The sequence below is a fragment of the Limulus polyphemus genome, unplaced genomic scaffold (genome assembly GCF_000517525.1).
Source record: "Limulus polyphemus unplaced genomic scaffold, Limulus_polyphemus-2.1.2 Scaffold363, whole genome shotgun sequence".
In the NCBI taxonomy this organism is placed as follows: Eukaryota; Metazoa; Arthropoda; class Merostomata; order Xiphosura; family Limulidae; genus Limulus; species Limulus polyphemus.
In genome coordinates this window covers 526,564-548,907 of record NW_013665973.1, presented here as the reverse complement: position 1 = coordinate 548,907, position 22,344 = coordinate 526,564, and the positions used below count along the sequence as shown (strand labels likewise).

The following is a 22,344-nucleotide window of genomic DNA, read 5'->3' as shown; positions in this document are numbered from 1 at the left end:
TTACATGAACTTTTTGAATCTTGGAAACACATGGGAAACTAAGATACAAATATCTGCATGTATTGATCCTGAAATGTTGCATTAATTTAAAGTTGTTAGCATTGGTATGGGCCTTGTTATGTATATATTAATATAATCTAAAAGGAACAAAACACAAATGGCTACTGCTATACCCAGTTTGCACCTGACGAAGAAAGGTCCACCTTTCAAAAGCACTCAAGTTACAGGTTTCTTCTTGAGCCTGTGTGTTTTTCTGACTGCTATACCCATTAATAGATGGCACTACAGTCACTACATGTGTGTAGTCTTCAAACATATGTGAATGGGACCTATAAGTTCTGACACCCTTGTAAACAGTTTTGCACATTGTAGTTGTAGGGATCATTCATTTCTCCATTGATATTCTCCATTATGAAAATGTAAAAAAACAAAAGAATATATATATATATATTAAACACTTGTTTTGTTTGATATATAATTATTTTGGGAATACTCGTTTTTTCCTCACTCTTTTTGCAGCTTAACATTTTTTAAAGTTAGTCTGTAAATACTTTGTTGTGTTTTTGGAATTTATTGAATAAATTTGTTAGACTTCCCTCTAGCCTATCAGTTAAAAATTAGAAACAGCTAGTGCAGAGAGTCTTTGTGTAGCTTTGCATGAATCTCCAAACTAAATATTTCATAAATATTCTGGTTTCAAGTACTGTGATAAAACTTCACACATACATTCCTAATGATGTGTTTCAAATTTGTAATATGAATTTTTTTCTCTTCTCACTTAATGTGACAGTAATCTTTATTGCTATTGATAAATTATGTTAAAGTTAATTGACCTCATATCTCCAACAAGTTAGCCTGATGATGGCTTTTTTCATTACCAGTTATTCTGATAAAGCTTCAGCAAGTGACTGCATCATACAAAGAAACTGTAAAGGCCATGGTAAGTTTATATTGTATATATGAAGAGAAATGGTAATTATTTCTAACACTCTACATGTAATATGTATGCAAGTAAACTAGCACAATTTAAATCACATATTTATGTCCTTATAACTTTTTCTTATATGTAGAAAAAGTGCTGTCCAGATTGTATGTGAACTGCTCGTACATGATTTTTTTCTCCAGAAACGTTTTTGGTATTCATTTATTTTTATAGTGGAACATAGTTTAGAATAAATGCTCATGAAAGAGACCAAAGTTGAAAATTGGAACATTCTTGATATTTCTATAATCGTTGTTTAGTTAAGCTTGTATGGCATTTTTGGTTAACCCAGGTGGTTTACGTGCTTATAGATTATCATAGAAACATAATTCAGTAACTTGCAAAATAAATTAAGTTTACAAATGCATACACACACAAAAAAAAACAAGTTTACAAGAAACCCTTCTCTGGATCATTCAGCTCATTGATTTTTCTCTAGTATGGAATATTGAACAGAATAGTGTAGGTTTATATAACTTATTTAAAAAGATAAAGATAATCCTCTATTTTATTTGGAAAACATCAAGAAATTTAAGGTTGGCAAGTTACACTTATGTCTAAAGAAAAAATGGTATAGATATTTATTTCTAATACTATTACAAATTTAACTTAAATATCTGTGTACCCGTAGGGTATTGTGATAACCATTATGAATTCCTTGTAAAGAATACAGTTTGAGTAGAAATTTGTTAGCAAATTGGACAAGTGGGAATTAGTAGAATTAAATTAGCATTTGAGTTTTATGAATTAGGTGTTAAACTGATGAATAAAAAGTGTTGGAAGTATAATTTATGAATTATTTAGATGTCAAATACTTTATTATTATATTTTATGTCATGCTGTTTAAGAGCAAATCTATATTATTTTTGAGAAAAGATAAATAAAGATTGTCACAGAGCTCCAAATTTTATTAGTAGCCCCAGCTAGCTTCACTAACTAGTTGGTAGAAAAAACTAAGATGTTCTTTGTGTTGTCATGTTCACTGTATACATAATAACATCTGACATTTAAATAAACTTCCCTAATACCAAATTTTTCTTTCATCCAGGAAAACTATGTAAAACTGATGGACCTACACCATGAAATGGTGGGAATTGATGATCTTCAACAACCTAGCAGGGTAAACATCCTTTTTTTTATGTTTTTTGGTATCAGTAAAATTTTTCATTTGAAATCTAAGAAACAAGCTGATAACTTACAGTGCTGTCTGCAGTGTAAAACTTAATAATATCTCATTCTTTACCAAAATGACGTTAGTATTTATAAACAAGTATTCCCTCTCACAGTATATGTTTATAAAATTCATTGAAACAGTTACTAAGTAGGTGTATCTCACATATATTGTTCTTAACTCTTTTTTTTTCAACAGACATTTATGAATTCTTAAATATTTTCAGAGACTGTGTTTTTTTACATTGGATTTCACTGGTGACTTGATAGAAAATTGTAGATTAGGCCTTTATTACATGTATATTAGTTTTTTTTTTAAATATTTAATTGTTACTGTATCTAACAGCAAGTTCTTCTGATATGTGGCAGTAAATCTTTACAACTTTTGTAAATGTTCCAAGACGTATCTTAATGTGCATTAGTGAAGATGTTATTTTCAGTAAGAGTATGGATTTTACTGTTTCAAAAACATTTTACTTTACTTGAATGATCTTCTAGTTTTGTATAACTTAATATTAAAAATCAACTATATTTGTATTATCTGAGAGCAGCAATTAGGAGAAAGGCAGCAACCAGTATAACAATTATATGTAGGACCTGACCATTAAAAATTCATGCAGTCGAAATGAATCAGGATTTTTAATTTTCTTTTAAACGGTGCATCAAATTGTTCTAATTGATGAAACATATAGTTACCATTACCTTTGATTTAGATTTAATATACCTAAAATAAAATAATTGCAGTTACTATTTTTAAGTATGATTGTGTTTTAAAGTTTTTTGTGCTACATTATTTACATCAAGTTTCAGTACTTGCTCAAACTATTACATTACTATATAAAAGTTGGAACATACTTTGTCAACATTTGTAGTTTTCCTATACATACATAAAAGGTATTTTATTCTATTAAGCTTTGTTTATGGAAGCACATTCTGTTATGTGCGGGTCATGTAAGATATGTATTTTATGTTGTCTGAACACAAAATTGTTTATTGAAACACAAATCTTAATTTTCTATTCAAATTTGCTAAAATAACAGTGTATTGATACTTATGTCTGAAGGTAAACACTCAAATACCATAAAAATACTACTAGATACTCTCTTAACATTAGTATAACAATTTTTCTTTTATATTATTCATTGATAAGTTCAAATTTTATATAGACATTGTTTAACCAGTTTGATTTGAATACATAATTGAAAAATAGAGATTGTGATTTATTATGAGAAAAATCGCATTTATTGTATGCTTTCTATGGTATGTGCTACAATCTATGAAGCCACTTATTTGTTTTTATTTTAAGATAAAAAAATATAATAATATATTTTAAATTTTGTTACTTCTCTATACTTACTAAAATTACAACATGAAATAAAAAATATGCCTCACAGAATATAATTTCATTTGTGCACAAGTTTGCACTCACTTTAGGCTTAAATTAATCTTTTAGGCTATTATATAAACTTCTGAACTTCACTCTGACTACATTCTGGTTATACATGTACACACATTTTAATGTTAGTGTTAACTGTAGATATAACTATGAGTCCCTTTGGCTTTGTAAACACATCTTTTTAAATTTGAACATGACAATTCTATTAATTTTCTGGGCCAGTATATTAAAACAAGAGTGTGCTGATACTTATGTGTTGACATAAAACTGCTGAAAAAACTTCTAATATCAATACGCCAAATTGCTTGTGGGCCATAACTACAGTTGTTATAGGGTTCTTAATAACATGCGAGTTACACAAGAAATTTAAACAAAAATGCCTTCAGTATTGCAGTTTAATCCACTAATTACATCTGGATCTCCTGTTATAGTTTATGTAGGAAATGTAGCTATTTCACCTTTTTTTGTGAGTTCTTTATACTGAATCTGAGCATTATAATGGACAAAAGCATAAAATTACTTAATAGGATGCAAAATGCAGTTTTTGCCAGTAGTGAATGGTATGTTAAGGAAGCAAAAACTGTATAAAGGACAATGTTATATAATGCTATTAAATTTATAATGACCTCATTAGATGCTAATTGCATACCCTGCTTTATGGAAGGTAATATTTGACTTATTTAACTAATTAAATACTTATGTCTTTCAATTCAAAACCAAAAGTGGATAAAAAGGTGAAATGTGCCCTATTTAATGATGTGTTTTTTTCCTTCCTTCTCAGGCAGAAATCCCAAAAGAAAAGTAGCCCATTTTATGTTGTCAAACAGTATCCAGTTACCTTAAAAAAAATTATGGGAAATAAGCTAGCCAACTGTGGTTGATGGATACCAAAAATCTATAAAAAGTGAAAATAGGCTGTATTTCAAGGTTCTTGGTTATCCCCTTTCTTGGGCAAAAGGTCTAAAATAAATTAGCCCATGTACACAGTCATGTGCAGTTTCAACTTATCATACAAAATACTATTGCAATCAAGCAGCTAACACTGGGTGATGCAAGCCAAACATTTATAAAAAAAAATGGAAATGTATCCTATATCAAGGGCCTTTATCATCTTCCTTCTCAGGCAAAAATCCTAAAACAAAATAGCTCATGTAAACTGTCAGACAATTTCCAGCTGCCATACAAACAATTATGGTAATTGAACCAGCCAACTCTAGGTGATGGATGCTCACACAGACACACACATAATGGATGATCTTTATGATAAAATAAAGTGTGAGATTTAATACTTTTGTTTTTGTTCCTTTGTGGGACAGCAGTAAGTTTACGGACTTACAGCCCTAAAATATGGGGTTTGATTCACCATAATGGACCCAGCAGATAGTCTAATGTGGCTTTGTTCTGCAACAAACAAACAAATTTTCGTTAATTTAGCTCTTAATCCTTTAGCAACAGGCAGATACAAGTTACACCCAAGGATACATGTGCAACATTACATACGGCAATTTTGAGCTTTCTTTACATATTCTTACAAAAACTAATAAAATTTTGTTAAGTGTCTTCCACACAAAGAATGACATTATTTTTAATAAGTCTTTCTATTAAAAATATTTTATTTATCTATTGTAGTAATTTGCACTCAAACTCCGAATAGTTTGAGTGCAAGGTGATTTTTATTTTAAATATAAAAATACTTTTCGTCATCTTACAGTTTTCCAATTTCATTTCCATAATCTCTAAAAACCTCTTAAATGAATATCAAACGTTTATGTTTCATTTTCTCTACCATATCACTAACTGGCTATTATCATCAACATACAGTACAATGTTTAAAATTAAGAAACAGAAATATGTATATACCTTTTAATTCTTCATTGAATAATCTAAAAATGTCTTCCTTGGGTCACATGCATAATTTCATGTCTTTATCTTTTCACTTATAGTTTATTTTTAATGTTTTATTTTCCTTTCCTGTCCTTTACTTTTCTATTTATTATTCATCTTGACACAAGTCAATGATGCTATTGGGGCATATTACAGTATCTTCAGGAGAGATGCGCAAGCCTTTGGCAAAATTATCTTGCACTTGCACAAGATCATAATCCTTGAGAACTAGGGCAGTGTTTGAGATAACTTCAAAAAAATGTTTAAACCTTTCAGTTAGACATGTTAAAACATAAATAATACATAATTAACTAAGATATAAAAGTAAAACCTAAATACAATTTAACTGTCTCTCTAGCTGTAACATATTTAGGTAAGAAACAACCAAAATGCTATATGAACAAAGCAGCCAACAATACTACAAGTAGTTACATCTACCCAATGATGACAACTTGGGGTGAATGTCAAGACAACCATTGTTAGATTACAGTGTGAAATGAGCTCTTTCTAATGACTGTATACATGTATGCGTAGTAAAAACGTGGCTTGTAAGCCTCAAAGCAAAGTACAAATGGTGGGTTTGGCACCTGTCAGGGGTTGGCAAAATTTATTACTTGTTTCTACTGGATTCAACAAAAGATTTTGAATTATTAATGTCAATAGGGCAAGTAAATGTACTTATTGTCTAGACATAAATGTACAAGCTATGGTTTATTCTGTTCAATACAGAGGCTGTGAAAGGTGAGATTTTTCAGAACTCAAGAGTATGTGACAAGAAAATGGAAATTAAGTATTTTTTAAAGGTTCTTTTGAAATAAAGGAATTCAAACTTCAAATTATAACATGCATCATAATGTTAATTTCCTTGACATAAATTGATTGTAAAATTGTTTAATTAAAGGTTGAATGTAGCTCAGTGACTTGTGCAGAAAGTGGCTTAAAGGTTGTGGAAGGGTTAAATGTGTATTACACGACAATGCAGTATCTTTAATGCCAGAGAGGCTGTTCCATTTACAAAATTACTTGTGAAACCAATATAAAGCTTTTATTGTGTGTGAGTAAACAAATAAAAACAGCATATTATGTTAAAACCCACTTTCAATGAACAATGTGTTAGAGAGTATTAACAAAGTTATATGTTAGGTTAGTTTTAAAATGAAGCTTTTAAAGTAAAGAATATCTTAGGCATGACAATCTGGTTCACAGATCTACTTAGCCGACACAAGATTTACACTGAAAAATTAACATGAAAATAAAAAGTAAGCTTATTTTAAAATGAAAAGCCACCACAAAATGGTATTTCAAGAACTAAAAATTTTAATTCTGTTATTTTTTTTTTTCTCTTTTGAAATGTATTGTCAACATTACTTAATTATCTAGTTAACAACAAAACAAACATGAATGTATGATGATACTGCTGAGGTTTTTTGTTATTGTAAAATTTATTAGGTTGATGCTACATAAAACTACAAAATGTCATAGTTGTGACTTCCAGTGCCATTACTTCTTATCATCATTGCCTTCTAATGTAGGCATGACATCAGACACACGTGAGGAGTGAATCACACAGGTCAAAGAATAATTTAGTCAGAGGCTTTTGTAAACTAAATTTGAATTTCTTAAATATGTGAAAGAGTAATTATTCTTTATTTCTACACTTAATTTACAGTGCAATATCCTTTCACTAGTTTTATTTATCATAGCAAGATGCATCTAGTGAAACTAACATGCTTCTGGTAGAGGCCTGACTTTATGTGACAGATTTTATTCTATTCAACAACCATATTCTGTGTTTGTGAACATAGAATGAGATAGGTGTTTCCTACTGCAATTTACATAACTCCAAACAGAAAGAAAGAGCATTTATTTCCTGTATCTTCTAGTCAACATATTTATTGAATTTTGTGTTTTTAATTTCTGTTAGCATTTTGTGAAGCACTTTTTATTTTAAAATGTTTGTTATTTGCATCCAGAAGTTAATGCTAATCAAGTATGAACACTTAAGGTATTGTTTTTACATCTCCTAGGAATTTATCAGAGAGGGATGTCTTCAGAAACTGTCAAGAAAAGGATATCAACAGAGAATGTTCTTCTTGGTTAGTCATGAAAATATTTCACTGATTATTTAATAGAAATTGGTTTTAAATTATTGCTTTTCCTCAACTATTTGTTTCTTATTATAGAAATTATTCATCTAATTATTTTGTTCTCCATATGTATATTATTTCAGCAGTAGGATAGTTAAAGATAAAAGATCTTGTTATGATTTATAATTGTATGAAATAAAAAAACTTATTATTGGGCCTGGCATGGCTTGATGGTTAGGGCACTCAACTTGCTATCTGTGAGTGGTGGATTTGAATTCAATCACTGAACATGCTTGCCCTTTCAGCTGTCGGGGCATTATAATGTGATCTTCTATCCCACTATTTGATTAATGTAGCCTGACAGTGTGGGGTGGGTGTTATTAATTAGCTGTCTTACCTCTAGTCTGTCACTTCTAAATTATAAATAGTTACTGCAAATAGCCCTTAAGTAAAATTCAACAAACAAACAACAAGCACTAGTTCCTATTCATGAACTTCTGTTTAACCTATTGTTGTATGTCATTATTATTGCTGATATGTATTTCATTTTTCCAATTATGTTGCTTTACAAGTTGCCCTAGTTACTTTATTATTAGTAAAATAGTATATCTTTGAAAATTACATTTCAAGTATCTTTTTAAAGGGATTTTTTTTACTATGAAAAGTTTAAACAAGTCTGTGAATTGTTATTTCAGGTGTATGAAACAACAGTAAACATATGCATAAAACCAATGCATCTGTATAGGTATATATTTCTGTATAGTTTCTTTCTATTCATGATGTTCAAGGGGTTGTCTGAAAGATTTGAAACTTCAAAATGTTTTCATTGTCTATTATTTGCAGTTTAAGTTAAAAACCAAAAGCAAAGTAAAATTTAAGTCATAAGAACCGAAAGGTTTTAAAATAAAGTAGCAAGTTTTTCTTAAAAGTGCACAAATTCCTGAAATTTGTAATTTTACATTTTTATCTCTAGTATATGAACATCAATTGACTTCTTATCTTCTTACATAGTTTTCAGATATGCTGCTGTATGCAAGCAGAAGCTCCAATCCTCGTCTGCAATTCAAGGTTCATCGACAGCTCCCTCTAGAAAGTGTTATGGTTGAAGAAACTGAGCCTAAGATGGGAATGGATTTCTGTTTTACAGTTTATGGTGGGAATCAAGCACTAATGGTAGCGGCAAGGTAAATAAAGTGGAATCAAAAATTGTAAACTGTTCTTCACTTCTGTTAGTGTGTTGAAGGAATGTTTTGAACAGTTTTGTATTCATGCTGGATCTGGGGTACAGCAGCATTTATTTTTTAGTTTCCTGTACCACTGCTTGAGGACAGAGATGCATATAGTCACCAAACTTGAAATATCAGTAATGTAAAGTATATCTTTATGATCAAGAGCCAACAGGAATAAATACTGTTATGTAGATAAACAGCAAGATAGAAGTCATCCAGCTAACATGATTATATGAATCTATTTATGAAGGAAATTATCATCTACTCTTCATCTCATACAGCATCTGATGAGTAAGCCAGTAGACTCAAGGTTTAGATGTTGGAAATATATGTAGGATCAATCATTAAAATCAGAAGTAAACATTTTTGTCTTCTCTTTCAAGTGTAATTAAAAACTTTCAAAAATCGTTATAAATGTTATTCTGTAGATTATGCAACATAAAAATGATCTTGACAGTTGAGCCAATATTAAGTCATTTGTAACTTGGGAACCATGCTAGAAGCATAAGATACAAGTCAACGTGTGTATCAAGTGCAACCTAGTTTTATGAAAAAAAGACGAAATACAAACGTGGAAATGTTTTGTCATTTGGGAAGTGTAGGTTATAGCAAATCTAGTACAGTAAACTGCACTTAAAAAGTTGTTACAGTTTGAAACAAAGAGTTCACATGACTACAGATTGTGTCACAGCTAGTATATGTATCTTGGTATACCCTGAGGTGTTCAAGTCAAATTCCTTGGTACATACATGTAGGTATTTTGGTTTAAAAACTTTCGGGTCCTAAAAGGTAACCAGGGGCAGTTGGAAACTGTTGTTTGTCTTCGCCCTGCTCTTGGAATTAAGATTTATTCTTTTAGTGAATGTAGTAGATTTTAAGCTAGTGGTCTAGACGTTAAGTAACTTGATTAGGATTTACTAGCAGGGTGTGAAGATTATTAACTCGCAGTTTGTGACAGACTCGACTAAGCTGTGCGGTAAGCACAGCTAATGAAATGCCTCAAGGCATCCGGGAAAGCTGCAAATGTCTCAAGCTGAGAACAGGAAGTTTCTGTGAAGAAGAAGGCTCGAAGTGTTGATATAAAAACATGATGTGGATGTTGATACAGACCAAAGCTGTGACAAAAGCAACAAAATAAACGAAACATGGAAATTAGAGAATTTTTAGTCAGTTGAAATTATTTTATTGCAACATATTACATTTTATGTAGTATTTGTATTCAGAGAGGATTACCTTATTAAGTATTGGCTAGAGTCTAGCAATAATTTTGTTCAGATATTTATTCATATTTCTGTACTGGTTCTTTTAAATTTGTGGAATGGTCCCTTTTCATAGCTGGGATCAAAGGATCCAAGTTTCAAGGTGAAATTTTGGTTTAGGGTGGGGCTGTTTTGTTCATAGCTTTCTATGTTTGGTTCTTTGTTTAAAATTAGTGTTTTGTATAGCTATACTGTGAGTTTTTAAGTTGCAATAGTGGTAAATATTGGATGTTTTTTTACTATGTTTAGTGAATCTGGTTTCCAATTTTCTTCCAGTTTCTCTATTGTAGAATTCTGGACATTTATTGCATGTTATTTTATAAATTGATACAAAAATCTTGCACTGAAACTAACAATGAAACACTTCTTGATATAATAACTGCCAGACTTGTGAACATTCAAAGTGACTTCATTAAATGTGCAAAAACAAAGGTGGACGATTTTTTCTAAGAGATAAATTTTGTGTCAGTTTGTATATAAACCATTATGTTCAACCCCTGGGAATAACAACTTGCACAGCTTGAACTCAGTTATTGATCCTTTGGATAACAATTTCCTGTCAGATGCAGCTTTTTTATAATGGCAGGTAGAACAGTCGTATCTAAAAGAGACTACTTTATCTATGTAAATATAATAGTACTGTCTGTTGTATGTCCATGCAAGTATTTCTCAGAGTGTGGATGGATCTTCACCAAAATTGGTATGGAGGTTCATTAGGTCCATACAAATTATCAGTTTTGCTGTTTTTATGGGCGTTTTTTTACCACTACTTGTCCCACGGTAGATGAATCTTCACCATATTTGATGTGAAGGTTCATTGAGTCCATACATAAAAATTTTCAGTTTTGCAGTTTTTATGGGTGTTTTTGCATTTTTTACCACTACCTTGCCTCCTGTTAGTAGATCTTCACCAAATTTGGCATGAAGGTTTACAGAAAATACATGCAAAGTTACAGATTCATATTTTGTTTTGCACTTCTTGTGGGCAGTTTTGCATTTTTTACTATTACATATTAGGGAAGCAGCTTTTCATGCCCTAAGATAACCTTTCATTAGTCATGAATTTACATAACCTCCATCAAGTGTCAGGTACTCCAGCTAGTTAGTATATAATTTTCTTAAGAACTAAACTTCATAATCAGCCTTTTCAGAATGATTCCTTGACTTTAAAGTTGCATTTAATTTGTTTTTAGCTGTGAGGAAGAAAGACAGAAGTGGTTGACAGATCTGATAAAAGCTATTGACTGTGCTAGAGATCAGAGGGTTGGAAATTTTCTCTACTCTAGTCTACATTCCTGCAGTAAGTAATGTGAAACATTATCATTTGAATATTTGTACTTCTTGAAGATATTGTCTTTCACTTAACTCAGAGCCAGTTTGGGACTGTATAAAGGTTAGTACACAGTTAAGCACTATTCTAAGAAAAATTCAGTTTTTAGGTTTGTGTAAAACTCATGTTGTTATTTTTTACAAGACAACCAAGAGTAGTTTAGAAGCAGAACTCCTTTGTGAAAAATCGACTGGGATATTTACATAAGTATATTATACCAAGGATTGCAGATCCTGGAGTTTCAGGCCATTTCCCAGAGAACTCTTAACAGTGTTAATTAGGAATAGTTACATAAGTGTCTACATAGGTTTTGATTTGAATTTTATAACCTTTAGAATATTTTGTTCAATTTGTCATGATAAGTAAAACAAGGTTATATCTCAGGGTTGTCTTTAAAACTTCACAGGAGTAATTCTATGGACTTGCAACACTAGAAACTGGATTTCTATACCTGTGGTGAGCACAGCACGGATAGCCCATTGCATAGCTTTGTGCCTAATTACAAATAAACAATAAAAAAAAAAGCCATTTCCAGTTCAAAAACCTAAAACACTGAAAAAAAGTTATTTTTCAGTCACTTGCTAAAAAAAAAAATTGTCCGAAAAAGCTAAGTGTAAAATTCATTATGCATTTTAAGTAATTGTATTTAAGCTGAGTATGTTGAAGATGACTCTTTATTTTTTAATTTAATTGAATTGTGAATTTGCAGTACAGGTGTTGTCTGACATTGCTAGTACTTTGTGGGTTAAAATATATAGCTTTGTTGATTTTTGTTATATTATGGTGAGATTATGTTTCCATTTTTGCTTACCTTTTGGTATGATAATTACTGTTGTCTTTTACACTTAAACATTAACCTAATAGCAGACCACTCGATGTGTTTGTTTTTTATATATAGGAGGCCTCACATGCATGTAATAATTTTTCAAGTTTATAAAATTTTTAATTAGTTAGTCATATAAGATGGCTTGAAGATAGTTTGTAGGAATAATTTAATGGAAAATCAGGTTTAATAACCTGTGAACTTAGATAACACAAGGTAAACAAGGCACTTGTAAGAAAGTCATTGATCAAGTTAGCATAAATTGTTAAAAAAAACACCAAGTTTTGCTTCTCCTAGTCTATGAGTCAATTGTCAGTTAGAAGAAAAGTTGACATTTCAGAGCATAAGTTGAAAAATAGGCTATTGTTAAAACAGTTAAAGCCATTAGTGAAATTTATAGAAAACATTTAATTATAAATATAGAATCTTGTAGTAAAACATGTAGTTTAAGAGGATTCTGGAGTAAAGTTGTTAAGAATCTTCTTTTTTAATATGGCTGACATATATGACTAGTGTACATAAACTGACTGATAATTACTAATGGCATCATTGCAAGACCTTGGAAACATCCAGTTCTGCTAGGTTATTTAACGTATATAGAATCTTGTAGTATAACATGTAGTTTAAGAAGATTGTAATTGGTTTTAAAAATAACTCTCTTCTTTTTTAGTATTAAATTTAATATGGCTGACATATATGACCATTGTACATAAACTGACTGATAGCTACTAATGGCATCATTGCAAGACCTTGGAAACATTCAATTCTGCTAAGTTACTTAATGTGCAAAATAACAATCACTTGACCTTGGAAACATTCAATTCTGCTAGGTTACTTAATGTGCAAAATAACAATCACTTGTTTTTAGGTTCCTCTGATGAATTATTGGATAAAATAGATGGTCAACGTTCATTATTTACTCCACCTGCTCAACCAGAAGGAGGCAGCACCAATACAAGTGAGAAGCAGGCACAACACAGGGCAACTACAACTGTTCATGTGTGTTGGCATCGAAGCATGAGTGTCGGAATAGAGGATTTCAGACAATCTATGGTGGTTAGTTAGTTAGTTAGGATTAAGGCATTAGATTTCATTGGAATGAATATTTTCAGTTGTGATGATACTTTCAGGAAGTATTCAGTCTTGAACAGTACAAAGCTTTATAAATGGTGGAATGAATAATAAATATAAAAGACTGAGAAGATAGTTTTTATTTTATGGTAGGAGTTCCTATTTTGCCCCCTCCTTTGTGTTTTACTCTAGTATAAAGTCATTTAACCCTTTTGCTACTGCCTCCATAGATTAACTTTTCATATGTTTTGTGAATCTTCATGTAAATATTACAAGTCTTTTGTAGTCTAAAAATTCAAATTTTTAAATTTAGTATTTTACTAAATATTGGACCATGTTGACTGCTCAAAGTGATTTTCAATTTAATACTAAAAATACTTCATCTGAAAATTATCAAATTTAATTTGTGTAATCTTTAAACCATGTAAATAAATATCAAACATTCTTTTTTCACTAAAACTTTACATTTGATCTGTTATTTTCTCAACCCTAAATCTGTGCATTTGGTAAATATGATGGTAACCACCAAAAAACAAAAAGGGCACAATAAAATGAGTAGTACTGTTCTGTCCTTTTTAGTATTGCCCATGAACTTTCAAAGTACTTCTCCTGAGCATTTCTACTTCTAACTTTTTCACATCTATTTCCTATGCTTATTTTATTTGGATATTAATTATCTTCCTGAGGTGGTCAGAATTTGGTGGTATAGGTGTACGAAATATGTGCTTATGAACGCATATATACATATATATTATTACTTTTTACTCATAAATGTGTACTTTTTAGTTATTTTTCTTAAAATGTAGACCATAAATAAAAAATATATAGAAAAACAATGATTTCTAGTACATGTGATGCTATGAAACCGATTTACATTTGCATGTCATACTTGCTAAACCTTGTCTATTCTCTCAAGTGGAGAGGGGAAGACAATTGTTGTAGATTTCAAAGATGCATTTTAGAAAACTTAAAAAATTATCAGAATATCATACTGTTACACATAATACCACTGTAATTTACCTGGCTTTCTAACTAATCTATATGTGTGGGTTAAAACAATGTATGTTCAGAGCAACAACTTAGTCAACATTTCCAGAAAAATTCCAGCTTTCCCCTTTAGGCCAATTACAAATGGCTGTCAGGATTCTGTAACTTGGAATATGCTCTTTTTATTGGTTATAAACATGTAGACAAGAGGTTTCAAAACAAAGTAGTAGTGGGAGGGCTACCTTGGTACCTTTGTTAAATATATCAATATCTCAGCAAATAAAAAGGTGGGAGATTTTTTATTTTAGTTTATCTATGTCTGAAATGTATGTTTCTAAATCGTTAACCACTATATACTTCATACGGTAGGTGTAATTCAATATAAAATAACCAATAAGAAAGGATATTTACCATTGTTTTTAATTTTTTATTTCAAATAAAGAAATTCAAATTTGAGTTCTAAACTATATTTTGATGTCAATTTTTTTGACATACATAATAAAAGTTGTTTAAATTTTGAAAATAACTTAAAATCTCATGACATGGGTCCAAAGGTTAATAAAATACCATAATATTCCAATATGAGTACTTGCATTAGTTTAGTATTTGAAGTTTGGAGACTTGTGAACAAAATATGATGCATAAGTGAAATGATTTAATCTCCATAAAATTTTATCCATCCAACAGTTAAGCTAACATCTTCATCTTGGTATTAAAAATGTATTATATACATGCAAGTATAAACCAAAAGGTTAAGTCGTTTTTTACATATGAAATGAGTTCTTTATTTTAGTGTTTACTATGTTACTTAAAAAATAATGTGTAAATATGATGGAATTCATTTTACACCTAGGAAACCTTCCATCCAGTTGTTGTAAATATGGTGGATGATGCTTTGGTTTCTGTGCTGAGACTTTCATCAAGAACAATCCAATTGAAAATAGATGCTGTCCTTAAAATCTTCAAAACAGTGTAATGGATCCTTTTATCAAACTGAAAGATAAATAAATATATAAATTTTGAGGAAATATAGATAAAATAATTTATTCGTGTTTTTCTTTTTCTAATCAGAACCAACTGAGTGGTTATTTACTGAGAAAATTTAAAAACAGCAGTGGATGGCAGAAACTGTGGGTTGTTTTGGCTAACTTTTGTCTCTTTTTCTACAAGTCATACCAGGTTTGTGAACGATTTTCAAATATTTTATATCAAATGAAAGATCTTCATGAGTTCTTACATTAAAACTATATTTATTGAATTAGCAGAAACAAATTTTAATACTCCTGCTAAAAAGATCTACATTCCAAAATATTTCATGTTATTTTGTCTTTTAAGTATCATAGAAGTAATATTACTAATACACAGATTTTTCTCTTTGGTACATTGGCCTAGTAATTTTGATTAGTAAATAAATATTGTTAGAATAGAGTACATAATAATATTAGTTATACAAAAGAACTGAGCAGAATTTTACAGAGATCATGAGAGGTTTTTTTTTTTTATATGAATTGTATTACAAATAAATGTTGATGGTGGTTTGAATTTCTAACAGCAAACTTTTCATCAGTCTTTTTTTGTATTTAAGTTGCTGAATGTAGAACAAGACTGTTTTAAATATAGTATAATTTCATGAAAAAAGGAATAAATGAATGTTATCTTGTGTGGTAGATATTAATGTTTTTAAAATAATGTATATTTTTATTAATACTAATTGTTCAACAGGATGACTTTCCATTAGCCAGTCTCCCCTTAATGGGCTACCAAGTTACAACACCAAATGAACAAGACAATATCAATAAAGACTGTGTCTTCAAATTGCAGTTCAAAAATCATGTTTATTTTTTCAGAGCTGAGAGTCAGTATACATTTAGCAGGTAAGTTTGTGCTTGTACCAATTGGAGGGTGAACAACTTGTAAAAAAATATTTAATAGTAACGTATACTATTTTTTCAATACAGTTCATGTATCTGTAAAATTGGTTAGATAAGAGAACATTAAATTACTAGTGGTACTGTAGAAAGTGCCAGGGAATAAGAATAGTATCCCTAAAGCAGCAGGAAGGGATATAAACTCTTTCAACCCAGGGTCCATCCATGGGACTGACCTTGTAACCATTTTGTGCTTGTTATAGCATGCTTTTTTCTTTTCTCATAAATTAATTTTCATCTTAACATTAAAAATACTTTTGTGCACCAGAAAATTTCGAAATCTCACATGTCAAGTCTTTATAATGTCCAAATAGTTATCAAACGTTTCTTAGGAAAAAACTTCATATTTTATCTGTTATTTTCGGTAAATTTGACCAATCTTGCAACCACCATAAAAATTAGGAAATATGGTTAAATCTCATAACAGTATACATTTATTATATTGACCTTTCACTCGTGCCTGGCTAACAATACAGAAGTTACAAAGACACAAGCTCACGTGCACTCATGTTACCTTATCAAATAACATAAAGGTGACCTTTGGTCTGTACAAAGTAACTTTTCTTGGCTGTGTTTTAGTCTACTAGTATTTTGTAAAATACAGTCACATTTTAATTATTATAGATTATTGCTATTTTGAAAAAGGTTCTTAGATATTTTTCCTAAAACATAGAAGTAAAGCAAACAATTCTCTTCTAGTTATAACATTTGTACTTGGTTGCTGTGCCTTGAAAAATTTTGCATGTGGGGGATATGAAACAAAATATTTTTTTTAGGTTTTATGTATACTTTTAATTAACTAAAAAATCATAAATTACTACATCAATACCATAGAATTCTACTATAATTTATCAAATGTAGTAACTAAGCTGTACTTGGGTCTAAAAAATCCACCTTGCAAAACAAAGTAAAAAATATGCCATCCCATGTCATCGCATTTGTTGACTCAAGTACTATTTCATGAATTTATGTTGATAAGTTTGGTATCAAACTGTAGAACTATACCTTTGTTAACTTAAAAGTAAATATAAAAGAAACAGATTTTTGTTTGTCACGTGATATGTTGAATGCAGCACTGATTCAAATTACAGATATTATTAAGCTCAAATATAAAATAAGAAGGTTTTATCTTCTTCATTTGCTAAGATATTGCTCATTAATAAATCAAACACAGTGGCACCCTGCTCATCTCCTTCTATTTTTGGAAATGCTCCTTTATATGACTTGAATAACCAAGCAGAAGCTCAATTTTCCCCTAGTGGTTTTCTAAGCCTTTCTAACATACCTAGCATCATTTCTTTTTTTTAAATCAAGATTTCAATGAGGTAGGTTGTGTCTTAGATAAAAGAAAATAATTATTTTTGTTTTGCTTCTAGTGAATCAATGACTTACTTCATATTTATACGAAATGTGGCAAGCTTTTAGTTAAATGCACAAGTCTGTTGTACACAAAAAATCAAATGAGTTGCAAAGATATTTATAATTAAGTATGTCAGTCTTACAAGTGTAACTACAAGATGATGTTTGTGTAAAGAATAAAAATACTTATTTTCTTCCCTTTGAAATGTGTATATTATCGGGTATTTACTTTTCTGTACCAAGAACTCACTAAATTAGAAATGTAGGGAAAATGAATATTTGATAACTCTCACAACAAATACATACCATGCTAAATGGCACACAGGGTTAGTGAAGTTTTTATTGGATTAGATAGAAGTTATTTTTATGGTGGAAGGTATCACTTGATACCACTCAGTACATATTTGTTATGAAAGATATTTTTCTTAGGTGGGTGGAGGTCACTGAAAATGCTACACTGCACCACATTTCTGTCTAAGATACTGAAGGGTGAGCTGAGACACCAGAATAAAGATCTGAAAAGAAAACTAGGTGATAAATGTAAAAGATACTGCTAAGATAAAGTAACCTTTATTATTAAATATGTTTTTTGTACTATTAGGTGCTTGAATAACAAGAAAATAATTAAAAAAATACAGGCTGTTATATTTTAGGGTATGTTGTTTAAACCAAAATGCTAATTATGAATTTGTTTATAACATGTAGGAAATATATTTTATATAAAACATATACTTGCTATTAAAGATAAATTATTTTCTCAGAGGCACTGTACCATAGATTCTTTCTTGAATTCTTGTGTTAAAATTTGTGTATTTCCTCAATTGTTAATGTTACTTGAGCAAGGAAATATGTTATGCTAATATGATAAGAGGTAGGCAAACAATGATTTATAAGCTTAAAGAAGAATTTTATTTAAGGCCGAACAAAACATAGTATGTTCTGCCATCAATAAAACTCTTCCTTATGCCTACCTATAACTATAAAAATTATATTAGACTTTAAAATGATACAGAGGTGGTTGTAGTCAAGAAAAGGTTAATTAATGGAATATAATAACCTTCTCAATAGTTGAACCCAGCCAATGTGGTATCATGGTGTTTTAGGAACTGGAAATTACCCACCATTAGACGCTAGCTCTGACCTTTGAGATAAACACCTTGTATTTTCTGTATAGTTTAATTTAAATTGTGCCTTTCAACCAAACAGCAGTCTGGATATTATTGCAAATTTCTCAGCATCCTCTAGATAAACACTTTCAATAACTGAAATGAGTTCCGTCCAATTCTTCTTTTAAACATATAACCTCATCCACTGTAGCTTTTCTAAAATTACAGAACTTTACCACACAACCAAAATATATGTTAGTGAATGAATAACTTGAAACTGTTTGGACTGCCACATTATGTTTTGTTACACAAACAGTGATTTTCTGTTTATATTTAAACCAGAGTTGACCAGTTTCTGATTGTATTGCAGTTGTGTAAAATGGTAAGGTGATGACATATATGAATAAGTATCAAAGTTTTACTACATTTGTAGCAATCTAACTTTTATGTGTATGCAGCTAGTTTTTTTTGTAGCCTATTACAATTTAAGCTATGTATATCAAAGTGTGTTGTTTTGTGTCTAATATTTTAAAGCATTTTGTTACAAGACTGTTTTACATGCATATATAATAAAAGCTCAGGTTTTTATAAATATGAGATTGAAGTTTGTCAGAGTGATATTATTTTTTACTTAAGAGAAGTTTAAAACACACCTGCTACCTCATTACAGTAATGACACTTACATCACACAAGGAGCTATATAACTTGTATTCTTCTGTGTGGTAGAAACTTAACCGTTTACAAAACATACCCATTGATATACACACAGCTCAAAAGGGCTTTGAGGTAGGTTCTCTTTAAGAGCCTTATTCCTACCCAGCTTGCACATTAATAATATACAGATGGTACCTACATATTTATCCTTAATAGGTAACAAATTGATTATAAAGCCACTTATCAACTTGTTCTAAGTATGATAATATCACCAGTTGCACTAATAAATTAGTTTAACAATTATGTAATTACATAAAGCTCAAAATCTTACATTAGTTTTTAATACCACAATCATTTTATAAAGAAATAATAGATTTATTGTTATATATCAATATCAAAATCTGATCTATTCATCTTTTTATGCCTACTTCAAGCAACTGTACCATTTCTCATATTTTATTAATTCATCTGTTATTTGTTTACCATAATTTACACAATACTTCTACTTGAATATATTTAATTTATATCACAGATAGATTAATGAACACCCAATGATAATAAAGTGCTAATCACATAAGGTGATGCTCAGCTTATGACAGGCAGCTGTACCGCTCCAGTAGTAACTGCTTTCTTCATATATTGGTGGCAAAACTATTACATAGCATAAAACAACAAAAAACTGGTAAATTAACATTATTAAAACTTTTCATTACACATATCCTGGTACAGTGAAATTATAATTTGTTGATTTTACTACAAGTCTGTTCTCTGTCTAGTTCAAATAAAGTATACAAAAAAAAATATCTTCATGCAGTTTTTAGAAAGTTTATCTTCTGCACTAGAAACCAAGAAAACATTAAATATTTATTTGTTGAAGTAGAGTAACCAAATACAGAGAATAATTACTAAATTTGGTTTAAATGTACAATTCTGTTTAACATAGATAGGATCTGTGTTGTAATGTAAAGAAAGTCATTCATCAGGTAATCACTGTGGGGCTAATATGTGGTGTAGGGCTTGCTGCTGGCTATGTGTTAGCTGTTTGAAACATTCTGTGTATACATCTCCATTGCTCTGAAAAGAGAAGAACAAAGAAGTAAACTATCATCAAATTGATCAGCATCACTACATTTATTAAATATATAAAAATTAAATTATATTTCCACCAGAATAATATTCTGAACCTTACCTGGAGATGTTGTAGTAATAGGACCATTTTCTTGCCAACATCTGTTTGTGGGTCTACTGCCTCTCGAGAAAAAGCTTCAGCCATAACAGCCACTATATGTGGCAAGTTACAATTTTCCTTGCCTAACAGTATTGGATTGTTCCTAAAATTAAAGATTTAAAGGGAAAATTTTTATATCTTTGAGCTTTGATTGCATAACATGTTCAACACCAATGACCAGTACAGTGCAAAAATGGAAAAGTAGTAACCTGACAAACTTTTCTGTTACTTAATGCAAATAAACATTTCAAAATCAAAAATTACTTTTTTTTTAATTCTGTTGGACTCACACAGAGTTCCACTGAGACAGCTACTAATATCATTGTTACTGAAATTATATTCTGCATTAAATAACTGTATATTTAGCAATGCAGCTTATACCTGTTTAAGAAGAAACACTGTAGGAACTACAAAAAAAACTTGCATCAAGTGAAAATTTACAATATTTTGATATCCATGTCAAAAACAGAACAAAAGAAAAAGAGCTCATACTTGTAAAAGTTTAAACTGGGCTTGTTTAACTTTCTGCTAAAAAAAAAGAGCGAAAGGGAATATATTGTTTTTAACCTAATTTTTGTCAGTTGCTTTTCTAGGCTGTAATAAAGAGAATTGGGAAAATGAACCTAACATTTACATTTTAACTTGCTTTGGCTCAATTTTATTACTTCTCTTAGAATTCCATCAAAAAAAATTTTATTCTAGTTATAAAATAATTCAAAATAATATCAACTTACTGTTCAAGAAGTGTGCATAGAAAACCATAGACATGAGGAGCTTCATCCTCATCTTCCCACACAGGCAGCCAATTAAGCCAGAGGGGCAGAATTTCATCAACTGAGATTTGGCTACTGTTATAGGCTAAAATCTTTGTGATGGCAGCAATGGCATTCTCTGTAGCTGTTAGGTTTTCTGGTGATCGTGAATCAGGCATATTTATCATATGGACCAGAAGGGGTACAACATCTGTCAAACATGAATTACAAGCTAAGTTATCATCTCATAAAAACTTGCAAAGTTTAGATATAATTGTTATGTACAGTGAGTTACATTAAACAGGTAATAAAAAAACATTTTGTAAATGTAAAATGATGAAAGTGCCAAAAATAGAATGCAAACAAGAATATAGTGATGATACAGGTATACATAGATCATCCCTACACAACTTTCATTATTAAAATTTAATGTTACACTGTAAAATGCATGAGCACAAAATGATTATGAGGTCTGTCAATTCAACTGACCTCAACTTGGTTTTCCTTGTATGTACATCCTATGCTCTTAGTTACACTACACCAATGCCTACCCTGACATGACCATGATATTATGATAAACAAACTGCATATCAACAGTCAGGAATATATAATTTCCAACTGCAGTAATATTATTCTTGTTTGCATTCTTTTTTGACACTGCCATACCTACATCATTTTACATTTACAAAATGTTTTTTTATTACCTGTTTTTTCGATTGTATAGTGTACAAAGCATTGAGTATTCTATATGTTAGAGCCATCTAACGTTCATCTATTATTGGTTGGTAATTACCATTTCACCTATACTTGTGTTTTTAAAAAAACATCAAATTTCTGTAAAAAATGTAATGTCAATGGGTAATGATAACATCTTTCAAACTAGAATTATGATTTGTTTTTTAACTATTACTAGTTATTACGACTAAGCAATGACATCATGCACTGCCCAGAAACACCCAAGAGTTGATTTAGATTTAAACTGATGTTACTGATAAAGTAGTTGTAGAGTTATCTTGACTGAAACAAGAAAAAGAGAGATGAACAATTTGGTGGGTTGATCACTTTCTGGTATCTTAACGATGGTTTCTTGCCTTGTTTT

The 22,344-nt window shown here is 30.2% G+C and overlaps 2 protein-coding genes across 7 annotated transcripts in view; one reads left to right on the top strand and one right to left on the bottom strand.

The window, feature by feature from the left end:
- LOC106457705 (FERM, RhoGEF and pleckstrin domain-containing protein 2-like) overlaps nt 1-19,210 on the top strand; it is a 101,600-nt gene extending 82,390 nt beyond the window's left edge. For all 6 annotated transcript variants that reach the window (XM_013917152.2, XM_022383710.1, XM_022383706.1 and 3 more), the window contains 9 exons: nt 882-940; nt 2,031-2,102; nt 7,460-7,528; nt 8,531-8,703; nt 11,201-11,307; nt 13,029-13,216; nt 15,290-15,397; nt 15,941-16,092; nt 17,935-19,210. In XM_013917152.2, the coding sequence (XP_013772606.1) occupies nt 882-940; nt 2,031-2,102; nt 7,460-7,528; nt 8,531-8,703; nt 11,201-11,307; nt 13,029-13,216; nt 15,290-15,397; nt 15,941-16,092; nt 17,935-17,983 (977 nt within the window). In that variant the 3' untranslated portion in view covers nt 17,984-19,210. The remainder of the gene's footprint in view (nt 1-881; nt 941-2,030; nt 2,103-7,459; nt 7,529-8,530; nt 8,704-11,200; nt 11,308-13,028; nt 13,217-15,289; nt 15,398-15,940; nt 16,093-17,934) is intronic.
- A 90-nt stretch (nt 19,211-19,300) lies between these two features.
- The window catches only part of LOC106457704 (importin-5-like), an 83,116-nt gene continuing 80,072 nt past the window's right edge, over nt 19,301-22,344 (bottom strand). The window contains exons 25-27 of the mRNA XM_013917151.2: nt 21,228-21,456; nt 20,455-20,596; nt 19,301-20,339 (exon numbers count right to left, since the gene is read on the bottom strand). Of these exons, the coding sequence (XP_013772605.1) occupies nt 20,253-20,339; nt 20,455-20,596; nt 21,228-21,456 (458 nt within the window). The 3' untranslated portion in view covers nt 19,301-20,252. The remainder of the gene's footprint in view (nt 20,340-20,454; nt 20,597-21,227; nt 21,457-22,344) is intronic.